The sequence below is a fragment of the Chiloscyllium plagiosum genome, unplaced genomic scaffold, assembly GCF_037043375.1.
Source record: "Chiloscyllium plagiosum isolate Xiang-an unplaced genomic scaffold, Cpla_swu_hap1 HiC_scaffold_12, whole genome shotgun sequence".
NCBI lineage: Eukaryota > Metazoa > Chordata > Chondrichthyes > Orectolobiformes > Hemiscylliidae > Chiloscyllium > Chiloscyllium plagiosum.
In genome coordinates this window covers 54,985,110-55,007,921 of record NW_028270150.1, presented here as the reverse complement: position 1 = coordinate 55,007,921, position 22,812 = coordinate 54,985,110, and the positions used below count along the sequence as shown (strand labels likewise).

The window sequence follows — 22,812 nt, the reverse complement described above, 5'->3', positions numbered from 1 at the left end:
GCACAAGCGTTGGCGAGACCACATCTGGAATACTGTAATCAGTTTTGGTCAGTTTAAGATATTATTTCAATGGAAGCTATATACAGAAGGTTTACCAGGATGATCCCTATATATAGGGATTGTCTAATGAGCAATGGCTAAACATATTGGCACTATTTTCATTGGAGTTTAGAAGAATGAGAGATGATCTCTTTAAAACACTTGGGATTCTTCAGGGGCTTGACAGGGTAAATGCTAAGCGAGTTTCCTGTCATGAGAGAACATAGGACCAAAAGGCATAAACTCAGAATAAAGGGGTGCCAATTCAAGACCGAGTTAAGGAGGAATTGCTTCTCAGATGATGGAAGGTCTTTGGAACTCCTTGTCACAGAGCAATGGGGGCAGAGCTCTTGTGTATATTTAGGGCCAAGATAGATAGATTTGTGATCAATAGGGAAACCTACGGTTATGGGAAGGAGGAGTGCAGATGTGGGAAATGGTGGATCAGCAAGGACCCTTTTGAGTGGTGCAGCAGGCTTGAGGAGCCAAACAGCCTACTCCCATTCTTATTTATTAAGATCATATGGTCACTGCTAAAAGGTCATGGTAAATATTTTTAAATTAAGAATGTTATGACAGACTGGTCATTGATCCAGACATTGCTACACATGCAGTGAAATGAAGCTCATACTTCTTCGCTAATAGGAGTATAGCATATAAGAACAGGTAGAGATCATTTACCCCATTGAGTCCACTTTCCCATTCAACTAGACAATGGTTGATCTTTTTCCAGAACTTCAATTTCCTGTAATACCCTCATATCTGACATTTTATTCTCTAGAAATCTACTGATCTCTGTCTTGAATATAATCAATAGCTACATCTTCGCAGCCTTCTGGGATACAGAATTCAAAAGCTTCACAAACTTCTCAATGAAGACATTCCTTCACATTCTAGGTCTCAAATGGTCTTCTATTTTGAGACTTATCTCCCTTGTTTCCTTGCATGCCTCAATTAGATCAATTCTCAAAATACTGTCAGCCCATTGGTCCCTGGAAAGCAGGATTGTCCAGTCTAGAGAATCTTTGCTGCAGTCCCTCTGTGACAAGTATAGTCTTTCTAAGGTAAGGATATCAAAACTATATACAATACTCCAGCTGAGGTCTCACCAAGGCCCTATACAATTGCAGCAAGTCATGTTTACTCCTGTACTCCAATCTTCTTTGATAAAGGCCAACATATGATTAGTGTTTTGGATCGCTAGCTGCACCTACAGATTAGATTAGTTTTCAGGGATTTCTGAACAAGGACTTCTTATATCCCTTTGCACATCAACATTTCACAATCTCTCATTATCTAAGAAAGACACCATATTTCTGTTTTCCTAACTCCAATTTATTACACATTGTATTCCATCTGCCACGTTTTTGTCTATTCACTTAGATTGCCTAAATCCCCTTGAAATCTATCTGCATCCTCTGCACAACTCATATTTGCACCTAGTTTTAAAGTGTCGGAAAACATGGAAATATTACATTGGTGATCACATCCAAATCTTTGATATCGATTGTGAATAGCTGGAACTGTACACCGACTTATGCACCATCCCATTTGTCACAATCTGCAAATTGAGAATGAACCTTTTATTCCTATTCTGTTTTCTGTTATCAAATTCTCAATTCAACCCAGTTTTTAGGAAATGGTACAGCTGTGGGTCCCTTAGTTAAGATTAGATTAGATTCCCTATAGTGTGGAAACAGGCCCTTTGGCCCAACACATCCACTCCAACCCTCCGAACGCACCCAGATCCATTCCCCTACCTAATGCACCTAACACTATGGGCAATTTAGCATGGCCAACTCACTTAACTTGCACATTTTTGGATTGTGGGAGGAAACCGAAGCACCCGGAGGAAACCCACGCAGACACGGAGAGAATGTGCAAACTCCACACAGACACAGTCGCCCGAGGCAGGAATTGAATCCGGGTCCCTGGCGCTGTGAGGTATCAATGCTAACCACTGAGCCACCGTGCCACCCTGATGTACTCGTACAATAGAAAGGGACAACCAGAAAACTAGGGTGCGGAAACAGTTTAGGCATAAACGATACAAGTAACAGGTCATTTGACAGAATGATGTATAAAGTCCCCTGACAGAAGTCACACATTATAATGGAGCATTAAAAAAAAGAAATAATGAAACTTTGTCAGAATGCACATCAGAAATCATGGGAGCTTTTAATCTCCATATGATCTGGAAACGTCGATGGACAAAAATAGCTTAGATGAGGAGCTCATAGAATGCTTTTGGAAGAGTTTCCGAGAACAGTGTGTTCTGAAGCCAGCAAGACAGCAAGGTGTACAACACTAGCTATTATGTAATGAGATAGGATCAACTAATGATCTCATTGTGAAGGCTCCCTGAGGCAATAGCTTGATGGAGACAGGAATGGGGCTGTGACTTCTTTCAAATTTAAATAAGGGGGATTATGAGGACATGAAAGCAGAGTTGACTGCAGACAGTTGACAAATTAGGTTATTGGATACTTCAAGAGAAATGCATCAGCAAGCACTTAAGGGGACGTTTCAGTATACATAGAACAGATGCATTCCAAGGAATGAAAAAAATTTGAAGGGACAAACTGACCATTAGTGGTTGAAAAGAAATATTAAATATACAGTAGCATAAAACCATAAGTAAAACATTATTATGCAGAACATAGCAGCACATCAGAAGACTGAGTGGAATATGAAAACAGGCAATGAAAGATCAAAAAATTAATAAAGATGAAAAAACTGTGCAAAAGAAAGCTTGCCACAAGTATAAAAACTCATAGGAATAGTTTCTATAAATATCTAAAGAAGAGTTAACTAAGTGACACTTGGTCTATAGCAAGTGTGACTAGAGAACTGACAGTGAAAAAAAACAAGGACATAAGGATGAACTGAACATGCATTTTTTTATCTGTCTTCATGAAAGAGAAAACAAATAACATCCCATAAGCAGTGATAAAACATGAAATGGAAGGCAGGATGGAACTCAGGAAAATTACAATCACCAGAGAAATGGTACTCAGTAAATTTCTGGAGTTGCAGGCACCCGGGTCCGGATGGACTTCATCCCAGAGTCTTAAATGAAGCAGTTCGAGAGAGATAGTCAATGCATGGGTTTTCATTTTCCAAAGCTCCCTTGATTTGGGGACAGTTCCATTGGCTTGAAAGATAATGACTGCAACTTCTTTATTCAAAATGGAAGACACATAGGCTTGTAGATTCCTAATCTATGAGCTTAACATTTGTTATAGGGAAAAGATTATAACCTATTAATAGAGGTTCGAGCAGGGAACTTGAAGAGATAATGAAGCAGTCAACATGCTTTGGTGAAAGGGAAATCATGACTGACCAATCTATTGGACTTCTTTGCAATGGTAACATGTGCTGTGATAAAGGGAAACTGGTAGATGTACTCTACTTAGTTTTCCAGAAGGCATCTGATAAGATGTCACAAAGGTTATTACAAAATTAATGCTGTAGGTAGAGGGGACAGCATCATGGCATGGAAAAATAGCTAGCTAACAGGAAGAGGACAATTGGCATATAGGGCTCTTTTTCAGTTTCACAAGATGTAATGAATGTGCCATAGAGATTGGTGCTGGGATCTCAACTGTTTATAAATGAAGGTACAGTTGTATGGATGTTAAAATTTGCTGACAACCTAAAGATAAATAGAAAGGTAAATTGTGAAGAGGTAAAAATGAGGTTGCCAAATGACATAGATAGGTTAAGGTAAGGTGAATTCACCATACTGTTACCAGACCAGAAGGCTGCCCTCTCAGTAGTGACGACTGGTAGTGGTTTAACCAATGGGTCACCATGCCTTAGGGAAAGGAACAGATTGTAAAAGAGAATACTTCATGGTAACCTCAACCAGTGTGGAAATTGAACCCATACTGTTTGCATCAATTTGCATTCTCATCAGCTGTCCAGACAATGGAGTTTGCCGAGCCCCATAGATAGGTCAAGTGAGTAGCAAATGGAGTATCAGTTGGGAAGATATGAAATTGACAATTTTGGCAAGAAATAAAAGCAGCGTATCATCTAAATGGAGAGAGATTGTCTTGCTCTGAAATGCACACAGATCTGGGTGTCCTTATGTACTACGAAAGATTAGTATGCAGGCACAGTAAGTACTCAGTAAAGCTTATAGCAGGTTATAATTTAGGGAGTAGGGAGGTTATGCTTCCATTCTATAGGCCACTTGCAAGAGCACATCTGAAGTACTGTGCGAAGTATTGGTCACCTTAATAAAGGAAGGATGTAAATGTTTTGGAGGCAGTTCTGAGAACGCTTACTACAATTGCACTGTTTTATGACAGGCTAGGCTTGTATCTGTTGGGAGATTTAGATGAAACATTAAGATCATGAAGAATCTCGACAAGATATTAATGGAAAGCACATGTGTCCCACTGAGAAACAAGGAATCTTTTTTTTAAAAAATGTCGGGGTAACCCATTTAAAAGAGGTGAGATGAATTTTGTTTCTCTCAAAGGTGACTGTATTTTGGAATGCTTTTCTTGAAAAGGTGGTGGAAGCAGAATCCTTGAAATATTTTTAAGGTAAAGGGATAGATTCTTGTTAAGTAAGGGGATAAAAGGTTATCTGGAACAGGTGGAAAGGTGGAATTGAGTTTACAGTCAATCAGCCCTGATCTTATTGAATGATGGAGCAAACTTGAGGGGCGGAATTGTTTACTCTTGCTCCAAGTTCCTATATTAGTAGGTTTATATGTATGCTCAAAACAGTTTGGTAATTTTGCTTACCAAACTGTGTGGGACCTCATCAAGCACCTTTTGAAAGTACCAAATTTGCAACATCCACTAGTTCGCCTCATCTGTTAGTTACATCCTCACAAAACATCATGCTGATTCTGTTAATCCTATCATAATTTTCCATGTGTCCAATTCAGAGATGATAGATTCAAGCATGTTTCTTCGTACTGATGTCAGGCTACAGGTTTTTGTTTCCCATTCTCTTTCTTCATCCTTCCTTAAACATTAGGATTACATTTACTATCTTCCAATCAGCAGTACCTCTAGGTCGAAGGATGATGACCACCTACACATCCGCCACTTTCAACATTTTGGTGGGTGGATCTTCAGCTTCAGGGGATTTATCTATTTTCTGTTTAATTAATTTCTCCAGTATAATTCTTTTCATCTCATCATTCTCACATGTCCCTTAGTTCTCTAGTATACTTGGGAGGTTTTTATGTTCCTCTGTGAAGACAGACAGCATTTGTTCATATTCTCTCCAATTTCCTTATTCCCTTTTCCTATCTGTGATGGGACCACCTTTGTCTCGGCCAAGCTTTTCATGACTGGTTAGAAACTTTTGCAGTTTGTTTTTAAATATATTAATTGCTTATTTTCATTATCTATTTGCTCTTCATCAGTTTCTTGGTCCTCCACTGCTGCCAATCCTCAGACTTATTCTTTTCTCTCATCTCTGTAAACCTCTTTTGATCTAATATAGCGCTTAGCTTACTTGTTAGCCATGTTTAGATCATTTTTCCGTCTTGAGTTTTGTATTTCAAAAAGAATATTTGTTGTAAACAAAAAAAAGTATGAATCCATCAAATGCTAACCACTGTTTGCCAACAAACATACATTTGAATGTAGTTTCCCATGTTCAACAGGCAATCTAACCAATATGGCTTTGCCGGTTCCTTTGTCCAAATTTAAGAATCTTGCAAAAGGAATGTAAAATTCCATGATATATAGTAGTCAATTTTTCCAAAGGCTCCTTGACCATGATATTACTAATAGCTCTTCTCATTTTGAAATACTAGGTCTAAAATAGCCTATTCTCCAAACACACAGTTGTAGAAAGCCATCTTGTGTACATTCCAGCAAGTTGTCCTCCACAGCAGAGTTAATTAGTTTACCCAGGCTATATGCAGACTGAGGTTTCCTGTAACTACTGTATACCTATGCTACAGTCACCTCAAACATCCCGATTTATATTGTGCCCTACAATACCACTACCGTTTGATACTAGTTGTTTATAGGCCACTAATGTCAGCCGTGCTATTTCTGAGCTCCACCTAAATGAATTCCACATCTTGAGCTTCTGATTGAAGGCCATCTCTCACTTACTAAGTGTACTACATTACCTCCTTCGCCTTTTTACCTATCATTCTAAAGTTGAACACTTTTGGATACTGCCAGCTTGGAAATCCTGCAGCTATAGCTCTGTATTGGCAATTTGATCTTAACTCCTTAGGTGTTAGCAAATATACGAGAATAGAAAGGAACAGCTTATATGTTATTAGGGTTAACTGATATCTTTCAATTATATACTGAAGTTCCAAATCGAATGTCTGAGTCTTAGGGTGATGGAACCAAATGCATTATTGCCAAGTTTGCTGACCACACGAAACTAGGTGGGAATGAACATTGTGAGGAGGATACAAGGTGGTTTCCTGGTGTTCTAAAACAAGTTGAATGTGTGAGCAAAGACATGGCAAATGCAGTTTATTATAGATAAATGTAAAGTTAGACACTGGTGTGAAAAACAAAAAGGCAGAGTATTACTTAAATGGTGACATATTGTGTAGTGTGGATATACAAAGGGATCTGGGTGTCCTTGTACATGAGTCAATAAAATAGACAGGCAGACGTAGCAAGTAATTAGGAAGGCAAATGGTATGCTGGCCTTCACCTGCAAGAGGCTTTGAGCTCGTATGTAGAAATGACTCGGTGAAGTTATACAGAGTCTTGGTAAGATTGCAATTGGAATAGTGTTCACAGTTTTGGTTGCCCTACCTCAGAATGGATATACCTGGCCTTAGAGGCAGTGAAGCAAAAGTTCACTTGGAATGTCACATGAGAAGAAGAAGTTAATTTGTTGGGCCTATATTCATCAAAGTTTCAAAGACAGATTCTAATTGAAATGTATGAAATGTTAACAGGCTGGACAGACTGGATGCAGAGATGACAGATTCTAGAAGCAGGAATCATGACCTCAAAATATGGAAGAGGCCATTTAGGACTGGATTGAGAAAAGATTTATTCATTCAGAAGGTGGCTAACCTGTGGAATTTGCCACTACAGAACACCACAAAAGCTGGATCACTGAGTCATTTAGATATTAAAAAGCAAAAAGTATGTGGAGAAAAATACGAGGTAGGACATTGAGATGGAGGAACAGCCATGATCATATTGAATAACAGAGCAGTCTCAACAGGGCTAAAAGACCTACTCTTGCTCTTAGTCTCTATATATCTTATTCCTGTTCACAATTTCAGTGACAAAAAAGTTCAAATCTCATCCTCAATGCTCATATTAAAATTTACACTTCAAGAGTACAATCTCTTATGATTGAATAGGTTTATTACAATCCATCAAGATATATGTTGTTTAAATATTTTGTGTTAATAAAATGACTACTTTGTTTAATTTCAAATTTCCACATAATGATTTGCCTGACAAACATTTTTTAAATCAGCTTTTTAAAAAAAAGTCAAGTCAAATCCATACAAATCATGGTTACATTTTAGTCTGGGGGCAAGGTTACTGCACCTCAGATAAATGTCAGGGGCTGGCTTGTTGCCACATGACCAGCTCACCCCACAGCCATTTAACAGCCTTTGGGGTCATTCACTAAACTTAAGTTGAGCCCTCTGCACCAATTGGGCTGAAAGTTCCATGACCAAGAGCTGTCAGCAGTCAAGACGCAGCAGTCTAGTCCTTGCAGTACTACCAGGAGTGCTGCTCATGAACTGGACTGTATCCAGTCACAAACAGTAATTACTGCTGAAACCGGATGCAAAGCTTGGTGAGAGTGTGGTGGTGACGGAGTTCACACCCAGCTGGTAGTCCTTGAAGGAGGTAGACGTGGAAAGTGGAAGGCTGAGATGTCAGGGTTGGGAATGAGGGGAAACAGGATGGTAAGTGGCCTCCATTGGGCATAGGGAGTCTGCAAAGGACAAAAACTACCTCACATTGCTCATACTTCAGTTATTTAAATCCTACCACCTGACACCTCAATCTTCAAATGAACTTTATTTTGTTCTCACGTTCACAGTATTTCACAGATCTCTGCACTTACCAACTCCATATAACATTGGTTGGAACATTCCAGAATGAAGATCGACAAAAATGTGAAGACACTCAGAACGACCACAAGGTTCTAAGATAGGAATAACCAATGTAGGCAAGGGTGTCTCTATAAAGGCTGTGACGGATAAAATAAAACATTAAATCATGATTCAGAATATTTATTTTATTCTTTCTCTGTTCATTTATTTGATGGTATCACAAAAGACAAGAAAAGTTATATTTATAGACAATTACAAGAAGAATATTATCTAACTTGCATTCCTTCTTCACACTCTCTGCTCACTCTAGTAACTCAGCCAACTAGTAACTGTGAACATAGTAAGCTTTAACTACAGAGTACACTTTTGTTTTGTAATGCTGAGCAAGACAATTTGTATATTCTTATTCATCTAGCCACAATGAATACATTACTGAACTTACTGATCATAAGATGTGCAACTATCCTTCAAATTCCATCTTTTTCACATTTAAGATATTCAAAGAATGCAGCTAAGATTTGTTATAGTAATGCAGCAAAAGATTTTTTTTCAAAAAGCCTATAAAAACAGTAGTGCTGCTTAAGTAATAAATTTGAGATTGAGGAAAAAAAATCAGATGATTTAACATACAGTTATCATTGGCATTATAGCTCTTGAGAATGGCTTTCAGCTCCTGCAGCTTCTGATGGGAACGTGCATGAACACTATCAATCAAAAGCTTCTCTACAGATAAGTGATCAACCTGAAAAGCAGACAACATTGATTGACATTATCATCATCATCACAATACGTTTCCTGTAACAATGGGCTTGTCTACCTGTAGTTAACATCAATAAAGTTACATATAATTAAAACACAAAAAATAAATATTTATAACACAAGTAAATGAACATTCTACTTCTTATAAAATAATCACATTCATAAGTTGCAACTGACCGATAAAGCATACAGAATTGTAAACTCAACAAATTTGGAGCTTTGACACAATATTCAAAACTCCTCTGCACCATTTCCTTCCAAGGCAGTAAAAACACCAACAGTTAGTAAAAGCAAGGTTAAATAAAAAACCTGAAAAACTTGGATGCATTGCATTTACAAAGCCAATTTTATTACACTAAATATATCAAATTTAAATGCAGATTTTCTTTAATAATATATTTGTTACTATATTGAATAAGTTTTCATTAGTGTACAAAATAATGAAAATATACATTTTTTTATTCATTCATGGGAGGTGGGCTTCACTGGCTGTGCCAGCATTTATGGTCAATCCCTAGTTGCTCTTCAAAAGGTGATGTAAGCTGCCTTTTTGACATATAAAATAACATACTTACTGAATGAAACCAATGGAAATTAAAAGATGACATTTGCAATCTGCACAACAGCACAGAAAACTCAGGCTACCAAACAAAATTTCATTTTAACTATAAACTATGGAAGTGAATCCACAGGAATTCATTGATTTATCAACAAGCATCTTTTTACCTTCATAGCACGTTCTATCAATTTAGAATCACATGCTGGTAATGGTGGATCATGCGATATCTGTAAGGGTTTTGAACAGTCACCCTCATCGATTTTTATCAAGACTTTGTGAACAGAAGCACTGCCAGTCTTTCTCCCCAAGACCTGTTGGCTAGAAACAAAACAAAACCAACCAATGAATATTCCAAAACAAAAATGAAAACAGAAAAGATTGGAAGTATTTCTCTCAGGTCTGACATCATCAGTGGAGAGAAAATTATTTAGTGTTTCAGGTCTGTGACCATTCATCATAAAAGTATAAAATAACCACTTTATGATGAAAATCATCCTATAGAGTGGGTAAGACATGAAGATCCAAAAATTAGATGATTAATAACTAACTGCTACAGTAAACATAAAATGAAAATATGATATTAATAAATTAAAATAACTATTTATTTCATGGTCCATGGCATTCCAAAGCACATCATATTTTTAAACTGTAACTGTTATGAAGCAAACATGAACACCAATCTACCTAAAGTAGCAATGAAATAACTTAGCATTTTGGAGGGGCAGGTTTTATTGAGTTAGGGTCAGTGCCTTAGGTGCACCGCTCATTGGGAGTATAGCACTTGCAACAATAAAACACCTGCTCAGCACTGTACTGTAGCAGTAGGTGGTGACAGATTAAGCTAAGATGCAAGGACAACAAGCTAGTTAATAACAGAAGCCACTGATGGAATGTCACATGGCCTAAGGAAGTGCACTTTTATTTTTAATTTTAAAAGATACTTGTCAAATTCAAGTTTACATTCAAGAGGATGAGTTTACAATAATTAATTATCAATCTTTATAGATTTGCCCAGTTCAAAAACATTTTAATAAACCAACAAGAATTTCTGCACTTTGCTGAAGTCGCTCTGTTGGAGGAGGCACTAGTGTATGAGTTTTCTCAGAATTTAACCTTAAATCATCTGAATGTCTTTAAAACTTAGAATTTTGCTTGACAGGTTGTCATAGTAAAAAGCAAAGAGGAATGAGGTTGCATTCATGCAGATGTAGGTACCCACCATGTTAGCAGTTAGTTTTACAACATGGGTTTTCTTATTAGGAGAAAGTGAGGTCTGCAGATGCTGGAGATCAGAGCTGAAAATGTGTTGCTGGAAAAGCGCAGCAGGTCAGGCAGCATCCAGGGAACAGGAGAATCGACGTTTCGGGCATAAGCCCTTCTTCAGGAAGGGCTTCTTATTAGTTCAGGTAATGCTTGCCTAAATAGTTCCAAAGTCTTCAAAACACTCAAGAGGTCCTCAGCTCCAACTTGCTATAGAACTGACATGACTATGCTATTTTGTGCTTGATATCGACATACCACTGGAGTGCTTTTTATAGGGTGAAGTGAGGGTGTCGATCACATAGCAGAAATAAATAGAATTTGAAACATAAAAGAAAGATATATCTGACTAAGATGGAATTTACATTTTCTAGTTCTGACAAAAATCTCTGGCTATCATGTGTAGCTTGTGCTGAAGTTTTAGCTTTAGAAAGCACGAAACCAAGTTAAAATGATTGGAAAACAAAGATCCTTTCTTCAAAAGGTAAAGCACAAATGTTTAAATTTAAAAATGAAGTAGCCAATTTTTTTTGGCAAGAATCTGAAAATACAGGAACAAGTGCCCCATACTTTTAGTTGACTTGAAATCACCATGTCACCATTATTAACTTGCACTTGCAGGAGTTATTCGACTATTTATTTGGCTAGCTGACATGTCGGACAGGCTCAACGGGCTTAGCATTTGACAATAAAATTGCAAACCATAACATCACCATTGTCCACAAAATAATTCAAAGCAATGCCAAAAAGACTTCTCATTATGGCGTCAGCATTGTACTGCAAGGCTGTGCAACCATACTCCCAACACTATTACAGAGTGTATCAAGACAGAGTTAAACATCACACAACACCAGGTTATAGTCCAATAGGTTTAATTGGAAGCACAATTAAACCTGTTAGACTATAACCTGGTGCTGTGTGATTTTTAACTTTGTACACCCCAGTCCAACACCGACATTTCCAAATCATATCAAGACAAAAAAATTGCCAAAGCTGGCATTCAGCAGGTGTCTGAAAGAAGCAAATAAACTGCAGATTTTTTTGTGATTAAAGTTGGTTTATATTAAATGTCATTGTGTAGAAGATAGGAGCAGGAGACTGCCATTCGGCCCTTCGAGCCTACTCCACCACTCATCACTATCGTGGCTGATCGTCAAACTCAACAGCCTAATCCTGCTTTCTCTCCATAACCTTTGACCCCATTCGCTCAAAATGCTAAATTTAGCAGGCTCTTGAACATATTCAATGTTTTGGCATCAGTTACTTCCTGCGGTAATGAATTCCGCAGGCTCACCACTCTTTGGGTGAAGAAAGGTCTTCGCATCTCTGTCCTAAATAGTCTACCCAAATCCGCAAACTGTGATCCCTGGTTCTTGACTCACCCGCCGTTGGGAATATCCTCCCTGCATCTATCCTATCTCGTCATGTTTGAATCAGCCTGGTAAACCTTTAATGCACTGCCTCGAGAACAAGAGCATCCTTCCTCAGAAAAGGAAACCAAAACTGCACACAATATTCGAGGTGTGGCCTCACCAAGGCCCTGTGTAACTGCAACAATACATCCCTGCTCCTCTACTTGAAACCTCTTGCAATGAAGGTCAACATATCATTTGCCTTCCTTACCGCCTGCTGCACCTGCATGCTCACCATGAGTGACAAGGACACCCAGGTCCTTCTTGCAATTTACAGCCATTCAAGTAGTAATCTGCCTTCTTGTTTTTGCTTCAAAAGTGAATAACCTCACATTTATCCAAATTATACCACATTGCCACCGATTTGCCCACCTCGCTCAACCTGTCCAGATCATTCTGAAGGATCTCTGCATCCTCATCACAATTCATCCTCCTACTCAACCTGGTTTCATCTACAAACTTTGAGATGTTACACTGTGTTCCCTCATCCAAATGATTAACATATATTGTGAATAGCTGGGGTCCTAACACTGGTCCCTGTGGCACCTCACTAGTTACTGCTTGCCAATTTGAAAGAATCCATTAATTCCTACTCGGTTTCCTCTCTGCCAACCTGTTTTCTATCCATCTCAATACACTTCCCCCACAATCCCATGTGCTTTAATCTTGCACAATAATCTTTTATATGCGACTTTGTCAAACAGTTTCTCAAAGTCCAAATATAGCACATTAACTGGCTCCTCCTTGACAACTCCACTAGTTACATCTTCATAGAATTCCAACAGATTTGTCAAACATGATTTCCATTTCATAAATCCATGCTGATTCTGTCTGATCCTGTGATTGCTTTCTAAATGCTCCTCTGTAAAGTCCTTGATAATGGATTTGAGAATTTTCCCCACTACTAATGTTAGGTTAACTGGTCTACAATTCCCGGTTTTCTCTCCAAACCCTTTTTGAATATTGAAGTGGCATTAGCTACCGCCCAATCTGCAGGACTGTTCCAGAGTCTATAGAATCCTGGAAGGTGACCACCAATGCATCCACTAACCAATATTACAATATCATATAATGGTAAATGAAAAGCTGATAATGATGATAGTGATTTTTTGAGGCATAAAATTCAAGTCATGCTTCTTGATCAATTCTGGTTTACAATTCAAAAAAGAAATGAGAAAGGTCCAGGTAATTAGGGAGAACAACAAATGCTGACCTTGCCAAGAGATGCTCGCATCCATGAATAAATAAAAAGCACTGTGTACAGAAAATAATTTTTTAAAAAAAGAGTGGAATACTGGCTTCTTATATTTAAGGATTAGCACAGAAAGAAGCTGAGCTCAGATTATGGCAAAACATAGCACTACTCAGACACACCTGGAGTACTGACAGCAGTTCTCGACATCACACGTGAAAAAGATGTATTAGCCTTGAAGAGAGCGATACTTAGATTTCCTCACATGATAATTGGAATCCATAGAGATTACTGTGCAATTACACAAATTAGGATTGGATTGCCTGGAATTTAAGGATTGATTTGTTGCAACTTTTCTCAACAGCTATGAAAACAGTCGGGCTTTGGGAAATCTAGGACTCTTTTTAAGGAATGAAAATAGAAAACAATTCCACAGGCCAAGAATAACAGAAGCTTGGAACCCTCTTCTACAAGTAGTAACGTCGACCTCACCATTCGTTTAACAGAAAATGAAGATTGATAGATTTTCAGGATCCAAAGGTATGAAGGGATATGGAGCAAAAGCAGGTAGAGAGTTCAGTCACTAGTGATTCACTATGATGGAACAGGTTTACAGGAGTAGAGGCCTATTTTTGTTCCTGAAAGTCCCATTTCTCTCAACGTGACAGAGGGACATTGATATTTTGTTTTAATTTGATGAAAATACTAAGTAGCTTGAATACAGACAAGTCTCTCTCTCTCTCTCTCTCTCTAAAATGAGATTTCCTGAATACTGCACTAGAAATTGGGCACACCTAACTTACTGATGGAAAAGTGGTGTGTTTTTTTAAGTGTTTATTCAGTTGTTAAACAAATAACACTTTACGACATTCTCTCCTCTGACCCCCATCTTAAGCAATGCATTTCAAAGCTGACAATAAAATCATTCTTTATAAAAAGTATGGTGAGGGGATAGAAAAGGTGGTGAGGCAAAATTGCACTAGTAAAGCAAAATCAGCAACACAGCAAAAGTCAGCAACACATCTTATATCATGGTTAATATATTGTACATAAAATCACAGAATCTTGACAGTGCAGAAAGTGGCCATTTGGCCCATCGAGTCTGCACCGACTCCCTGAAGAGCATCCAACCCAGACCTAGGCCCTTCATCCTATCTCCTGAACCCCACATTTAGCATGGCTAACACACCAAGCATGCACAACCCTGGACACTATGGGGCAATTTATTTGTGGCCAATCCACCTAACATGCACATCTTTGAACACCACATATTTTGCTATCTTTGGACATATGTATGCTGAAGATCAATTTCAATCAAACTGTTCCTTAAGAACAGTATACAAGGGGCTTGATTCTCCACAGCAAAAAGAAAAAAATGTGAATTTTCAGCCTAGATTCTATGTTCAAGTCTCAAAAGTGGAGTTTCACCTCAGCCCATAGTTTCAGGTCAAAGTTCTTAATGCTGATAATAATTTCGAAACTTTCACTGGAGAAAAGAGAAATTCCTGCAGCAAGCCCGTCATATGTTTGATCAGTATAGAGGTCCAGGTTCTAGTGGCAGCAGCTACATCTCCTATCAAAGTGATCAACTGAAAGCAAACTTTTTCATAATAAAAGTGAAAACAATTAAAGTATTGGTCACACATTCGAATGAGCAGCAGTAGAAGACCTCTTTGCATCTCTGGTCAATCTGTTAGCTTTCATTAGAGGTAAATGCATTCTTCACTCAAGTCTATAATCAGTTCTACCCAATTTGTCTAAAGAATGTTTGTATAACTACATTTTCGGAAAGTTAAATTTCTAATGTATCAGCAGAAACGACCACCAAAAACAATGATTCTAACAATAGTTCAATCACTACTTCATATTGATTGTGTTATTTAAGGTTTTATGAATTATTTAAAATAAATTGTGACCAGAATAGGGAGCAGTATATCAACCTTAAAAAAAAGCTTCATTATTTCAATGTTTTCATGTATACATCTCGGTATTTCATTCCTTGATCTGTAGGAAACTTGATTTTGCAACATCTGTGACATGACTATGATTTACTCACTTCCAAACAACCAAAGTTAGACACTTTCCAGGCTGATACCTCTCGACCTGAACAAGATCGCCCCAACGTTCACGTATTAGCATTTGCACCTGAGAGTGTAAAACTTCCAACTGCAGTGACAAACAGAATGAATCTGAAATAGTAGGTTAAGGAACACTTGAAAAGAAAACACTCAATCAGAATACAATAAATTGGTGCAAAGTGTCAACTCTTCCATGTTTAGTAATAAGAAAATATGCATATATTTTGTATAAATATTAAATACATATTTGCACATAATGATGATTAACTCCAGGAACGTCAGTTTTTAGAAAACAGAGCAAATCAAGGTGGTGGAACAAGGAGGACCATGAGCTATCAGTTGCAGATTCTGATCTCATATTCCAGTCTTCTAGATAAGATATTTCTACATAACAGTAAATTGAAATAAATTCCAAATTTTGAACCAAACAAAAATATCACTAAAAACAAATAGACTTTACAATTGAACTATGACTCAAGGGAACCTGAAAAAGTCACTTGCCATTAGTGTATAAGCCAGGAGTTAATATGGTTATGTGCTCACTTGAGCAACAGAACTGAAGATGGAAAAAACTCAATGAAGATCAAAAACACAAATCCTGCCAAAAGTATAGATGTAGCTGCCAAGGCTTTTGGAAAGAACATTATCACAGGTTTTTTAAAATTCATATGTGGGATCTGTGAATCGCCAATGATGCTAGCATTTACTGACAATCCTTAATTGCTCTGGGAAAACTGGCACAGAGCTACCTTCTTGAATCATTTGTAGTTCTAGGGGTAGGAATACACACTGCACAGTTAGGAAGGAAGTTTGAGGGTTTTTACTCAGCTAAAATGAAGGACTGATGATATAGTTCAAGTCAGGATTGTCTGGGTATTACTTCTGTTACACAAGATTGCTGGTGTCTTTTAAACACTTGTGGTCACTAATATTCAGCAGAATTTCACATTCAAAATGGCGTAATCACAAGGCAAGTTAGAAAGTTTTCATTCTTGTCAATTTTAGACAATCAAATTGTTCTTACTAATAACAATGTTCAGACAAGAATTTAACAAAAGTTCGGCTTAAAAATTGCTAAGGTTGTATACTATTAAGAATTTGGATACGTAAACAGTTGTACATATCTTGCAGAGGCTTCACATCAGCAAAGAGTCTGGACTGTACCAGTCGATGGATGAAATTGATCTGCATACTATGAACCAAAGCACGACCATCTGAAATAACAGTTTCAGACACATTAGAAACTACTAAGCCATCATGAGCATCAATAATAAAAGCTCAATCTGAAGTTTTCCAAGTTACAAGAAAAACATACTCCGAGATATGTACGAAATTCAAATTATGTACTTTTCCTTAGTGGTTCGTTCAATTTATAACTTTGTGTAATATTCTTGAATAATAACATAGTACAGTCAATTTATTAGCGTCAGAAATGCATATACCTCAAAAGGGTCAAATGTTTAAGCTCCAGAGTAGACCAAAAGGTAATACTCATTGGACTAACAGCTTATGTATTCAGGGTTCTTATGGTGCAGGGTAATGTCCCTATCTCTAAACCAGGAAATATAGGCTCAAGTCCCACTTGCTTCAAAAGGTACATAATAACATCACTGAACAGGCAGCTTAGAAAACAGCACAGCAGCCTTGGAGGGTGCTGTTGTGGTATGGTGTTAGTGTACCTGCCTCTGGACCAAGAGGCCTGGATTCAAGTTCAACCTGCCCCTGTGATGTGCAGTAATATCTCTGATCAGGTTAACTGTGGCACAATGGTCATGCCCTTAACTCTGGAGCCTGGATTTAAGACCCAGCTGTTTCAAAAGTGTGGAATAACATCACTGAACAGTTTGATTAGAAAATAAGAAACAGCTTATGTATTAAGGCTCTTGTGTTGCAGTGGCAGTATCACCGCTTCTGAGCCAGAAGACCCAGGTTCAAGTCCCACCGGTCAACTCACACAAAAGTTATGGCAATGGAATTTCCAGTGCAGGAGGATTTGAAATTTTTCTTGTGGGAGAAAATGGGAAAAATTATCCCTTGGCAAGGGAAGCTAAGGTAATAAAGACGACTCGGGAAAAGTACAACAGCTGCTCCAATTCTGACTTTTGATGTTGTTGACATAGTGTTCTATTTGTCGAAGACCATGAAGGAAATGCAACACGTAAAAGGGACTCAAAATATAGAATGTTACATAGATACTTGGCTTTTCTGGGATAATGTGCTTACAATCACATTCAGAGTTTTTACAGAAAATGTGAGAAAACGGTTAGGATATTACCAGTTTAAAGCAGAAAAAGAAAGAGAAATCTCTCAGCTTAGGTGGGTAGATATCATCATCAATTATCGAACTGTTTCATTATGAGAAATGCCTCTACAGAATAACTGTTGAAATTTCTAGAAGGATGTCTCACAATGTAATAATCCTTACGTACTTGTATAAATGCAATAATATTTTTAAAAGGAAGTCTGTCAGAGTTTGAAGTGCAGCTTAAACAAACTGCAGAGCTGACTGATAGCAGGTGATGCATAATGGAAGAAGGGCTCTTGTGGTGCAGTGGCAGTGTCCTTGCCTCTGAACCAGGCGACATGGATGCAAGTCCTAACTGTTTTGGAGCTGAGTCATAACATCTCTGAACAGGTTGGTTAAAATGAAGAGATTAGAGTACTTGTGGCAATGTGGTGGAACTCCTAGATTCCCCATAATCAACACTCACCTGCTCCAGGATTGTGCAGTAACATATTTTAACAGATTGATGAGAAAATATCTAAGAGATAATGATTAAGGCTCTTGTGGCACAGTGGAAGTGTCCCTACTTCTGGGTCAGTAGGTCCAGGTTCAAGTCCCACCTGCCCCAGATATGTGTCAGAATATATTTGGACAGGTTGATTGAAAATGTTTAAACAATAGGGCTTTTTTTTTGTTATTGTTGCACTGACCAGTGGACATGCTTGTCAATTCCTGGCTTTAAAAAAAAAGTACACTCTTACAACCATAGTGGACTGTAAATGCCCAAACTCATCTGTGGTCAGCAGCGAGGCAGATCAGGCCTGGTTAATATTTGGGAGACTGCCTGGCAAATACCAGATGCAGCAGGCATTTGGGTGAGTTTGCAGTGGCTTTTCAGACAGAAGTTAAGAGCTTTTGTGGAACAGTCTCATGTTTCTATGTCTGGGCTGAGAAGGTGGAGTTCAAATCCCACCTGGCCCAAATATATGTAAAAACATGTCTGAACACGTTAATTAGAAAAATCAAGGGATGGGCTCTGTGACACTGTCTCAGGTAGTTTCCATTTGTTATGTGGTTAGTTAGGTAATTAAGCGATTTCATGTTATGTTCTCAAAATATGAAAAGTAAGAGCTGGGTGCTTGAGGGCTCTGTTGCAGAAGTGTAGCAAACGGTGTGCCACAGGAATCAAAGCCAGGGCCACAATTATTTCTAATATATATTAATGACTTGGAAGAAGTCTGTGAACGTATGATCCTCAAATTTGCAGGTGATATAAAAATAGATGAGAAGGCAAGTGGTGAGGATGATGTAGTCTGCAGAGTAAGGTAGACAGGTTTACTGTGTGGGCAAAAACTTTGCAGATGGAATATAATCTGTGAAAATGTGAGGTTTTACACTTTGGCAAAAAGAATAAACAGGCTGAATATTATTTAAATTGAGAAAGACTGCAGAAAGTTATAGAACAGAGGGATTTGGATGTCCTAATCCATGAATCACAAAAAGCTAGCATCCAAGTTCAGCGGTTAATAAAGAAGGCATTCGGAATGAAGTATAAAAAGTAGGAAGATTTTGCTAAAATTATACAAGGCACTCGTCAGAACACAACTGAAGTTGTGCCACCTTTCTAAGGAAAGATATATTAGCACCAGGGCAATCTAGAGACAGTTGCCAAGCTGGTACCAAGTATGGGGGGACTGTCTTGTGAGAAAAGGTTGAGTAGGCTTGACCGGTACTCATTGGAATTAGAAGAATGAGAGATAACCTTATTGAAGCATACAAGATTCTTAGGGGACTTGACGAGATAGATGTGGAAAGCTGTTTCACATTGCTGGAGAGTCAAGGACCAGAGTGCATCATCTCAAATAAGAAGTCATTTGTTTAAGACAGTAATGAGGACTTTCATCTCTCAAAAAGCAGTGAATCTGTAGTCTCTTCACAGCAAAGAACTGCCAAAGCTGGGTTAATATATTCCAGGCTGAAATAGACAGATATTTACAGTCGGTTCTGATATAATGCGATAGTTCTGTTCTAGTGTTGAGAAAATCGTGCAAAAGCCACTTTGTTAAAATTAATGGGGCCGGAATCGCGTGAGAGCCAATACAGGTAAGCAAAGTTCACATTCTACAAATAACAGGCTAAATTCTTCTATCATGTTAAAGCCAATTCACATTGAAGAAACACGCATTATAGCAGAACCAACCATTTTCAGTACGGGAATCAGGTTATAGGGTAAAGGCTGGAAAGTGGAGTTGAGAATAATCAGATCAGCCACAATCTCACTAAACCATAGCAAAGCAGACTTAATGGGCTGAATGGCCAAATTCTGCTCCTATGTCTTATGCTGTACCTAACTCTAAGCCGAGAAGCCCAGATTCAAGTTCTATCTGCTCCAGAGGTGTGTGTAACATAACACACAAGAGATTGATTTAAAAAAATAAGAGCTGTGTTCTTCTACCCCTTTATTAATTGAGTGTTCAGTTATTATAGTGGTAGGTAATTTTAAAAAAAAGGCTAGGTTATTTTAAAAGGAGGCTGGGTTCTTTCTCAAGGGCCTTGTGGTTTTGTATCTCTAGGCCAGAAGATTGGAGTTCAAGTCCCACCTGCCACTAAGGTGTGTCATAACTGCCTGAGCCAGATAAATTAACAAAAAGAAAAGTTTCTCTAGTGTGGAGTTGGCTACTGAACAGTGAAAGGCACTAGAAAGGATAGGCAGAAATTGATGAGTTAAACTATAGATTTACAATAACATCCTCGTATATCTGTCTTGATCTGCTCGTGATCTGCTAAACAAGTTCCCAGCTAATCGATGACATATAATGTTTAGCAAAAGACATAAAACCTTTAAACTCATAAGCAATAGAAATCAAATACCTGTTCATTTATCTCAGTACATCTACATGCTATCATATGAACATAAATCATCACAACGTTTCAGTCATTGAGCTTAGTGTTTAAGTGATACGATAAAAATTTGAAAATCAGTAGAACATGCCCAGGAAAAATACTTTAAAACATATATTTTACAAATTATAAACATTGTACCAGTACTTAAACAGAAATAGGATGACTGCTTACAAAGGAAATACTTTAATTAGCAACCAAGCCAGTACCAACTAGGAAATACAAGACAGGGATGATTTTTTGTTTGACAAAATCCAAACCACAGTAGGCTGCTGAAGTGTAGCATAGGATGCTTTCAAGCATAGGATGCACATCAAACAAAGAATGTTTTACAGTCATTTCTCATGGTATTGTATTGGCTTGTGTATAAAATTCATTATTTCATGAGCTGGTATGTTGTCTAGGATAGCAGGTGAAAGTCCAAACTCACTGAAATGGAGAAGTGCCATTCTTTATTAAGAAGGTGAAAGTTCCCAGGATTCATCAAGAAATTATATTGGCCCAGATCATATTTTAGTATAAAGTAGTAATTGACAGATTACTTTGAACATAAATTATTAACTCATGCTCGTCCACAGATTACCTCCTGTTTCCTTATCTTCAACTAGTATTTCCAGTTTGAGTAGTCGCCAGGGTATTTCAGGATCATCACCCATCACTGTAAGTGTGGCTTCAAATTCACCTTCAACACGGAATTTCACACGTCCATTGGCTTTACAGAAAATATAAATATTTTAAGTTCAAAATTTGAAATTTTAGAAGAACACTTCCTAACTCACAACATGTACTGAACTCTCACTATCAGGTTGCAAATAGAAGCTTTCTTAAACCCAAACTCATCCCATGTGAAACAACAATGATGGTGACATCATATTTTTCAACGGCAGTTCCGTTCACAGAAAGCAAAAGTTAAAAGTTTAAGGATTTCAACAGTGACAGCTACAGGTTCCTGCAATAATGGGTCTTACGTGGAACTTACATAAACTTAACTGAAACCAAACTGTGCGAAATTCTTACCAACAGTAAGGTTTGCCAGCTGCGGAGGAAGGTCTGTTGTCACCAGTCGATGTCTCAGAATCTGATTAAGCTGATGAAGTGTGGATTGTTTCTCACTTTTTGTAATTGGATTTGGAGGAATGATCTTATCCTGTTGACAATGTGAGCATTACAAATTTCAGAACTATCCGTCATGATTTATTTAGAAGCCATTGTGTTGAACATCAATTGCAAATGCAAAGAATCAGATTGTTGTGTTTGCAAGTCTAATGCTCACAATTATTACAATTGTGAACCTAGTTAGTTTAATTAAAATGCTGTTTCTCTCCATACATCCATGTTAAAAAAAATTACTTCAGTCAAAATATACATTGCGCATTAACTTTGCTTCATAGGTGAGTCCCACAGAAGGCTGGACTTTTATTTACTTCAATAGTGAAATGATCACTATATTGCCCAGTGCCTTTAACTTCAGCCCATTCCCCCATCCTATTCTCAAATGCATTTTTCTTTCCTTTTATCTATTCATGCATTTCTCTGTTAAAATCTGCCTTCACGGATGCCCTGGTAGGGCATTTCATGGACAAAAATACATAGAAAAAAATTCCTAAAATCACCGGTTAATACTTTAATGAGAACTAGAACTTATGTCCTTTGTTACAAACTCACTGATCAGTGAAAACAGTTTCTCCATTTTTAGTCAAAGGTCTTCATTAGTCTGAAGTCAGGTGAAAATGTGCAATCTAGTTAACAACATCCTTAACTGATAAGCGACTAACATCTTAAAAAAGTTGAGTCACTTAATTTGTGGAAAATCAGTTTGAAATAAACAAATTACAGACAGAACTTCACTATAATAAATACGTAACAATCCTGATCTTATGAGCTCAGGCCAGTAGCTCACCCGAATACAAGTGGGCAGGCGAGGATACGACCCTGTTGTTAGAACATCAATAGCAAATGGAATTGCAAAACTTGGCAGGCGTGCATGAACCAAAGCATCTCTTGCTAATGAAGCCATTCGATCAGCAGTGTCCACAAAGATGAATGCCTGCTGATCTAAGAAATTTGATATCATCTATATGCAAGAAGAAAGAAGAATTAATAATGTTGTGGACAGGGCAATCAAACCGTACAATAACATTGCAAAACAACAAAAATGAAATAAGGAGCTACTCTCAAGGTTTGTGCCTTTCAATCTAGTGACAGCTAAAGTCACCCAGAAACAAGATTAATTGAGTTCCCCAAATAATCTAAACTAAGAAATTTAAAACATGTGGAATTGGAGTTTGTTAGTTGTCCAAACAGGAGGCATAATGGGAGAAGGTCACCGAAGTAACAGCAGTGACCATAC

The 22,812-nt window shown here is 37.8% G+C and overlaps 1 protein-coding gene across 2 annotated transcripts in view; it reads right to left on the bottom strand.

Annotated features, from left to right (window-relative positions):
* med14 (mediator complex subunit 14) overlaps positions 1 to 22,812 on the bottom strand; it is a 115,487-nt gene that overhangs the window by 70,644 nt on the left and 22,031 nt on the right. For both annotated transcript variants that reach the window (XM_087992835.1, XM_087992836.1), the window contains exons 4-11: positions 22,363 to 22,536; positions 21,480 to 21,609; positions 21,046 to 21,174; positions 16,444 to 16,551; positions 15,316 to 15,448; positions 9,563 to 9,713; positions 8,708 to 8,819; positions 8,089 to 8,214 (exon numbers count right to left, since the gene is read on the bottom strand). In XM_087992835.1, the coding sequence (XP_087848961.1) occupies positions 8,089 to 8,214; positions 8,708 to 8,819; positions 9,563 to 9,713; positions 15,316 to 15,448; positions 16,444 to 16,551; positions 21,046 to 21,174; positions 21,480 to 21,609; positions 22,363 to 22,536 (1,063 nt within the window). The remainder of the gene's footprint in view (positions 1 to 8,088; positions 8,215 to 8,707; positions 8,820 to 9,562; positions 9,714 to 15,315; positions 15,449 to 16,443; positions 16,552 to 21,045; positions 21,175 to 21,479; positions 21,610 to 22,362; positions 22,537 to 22,812) is intronic.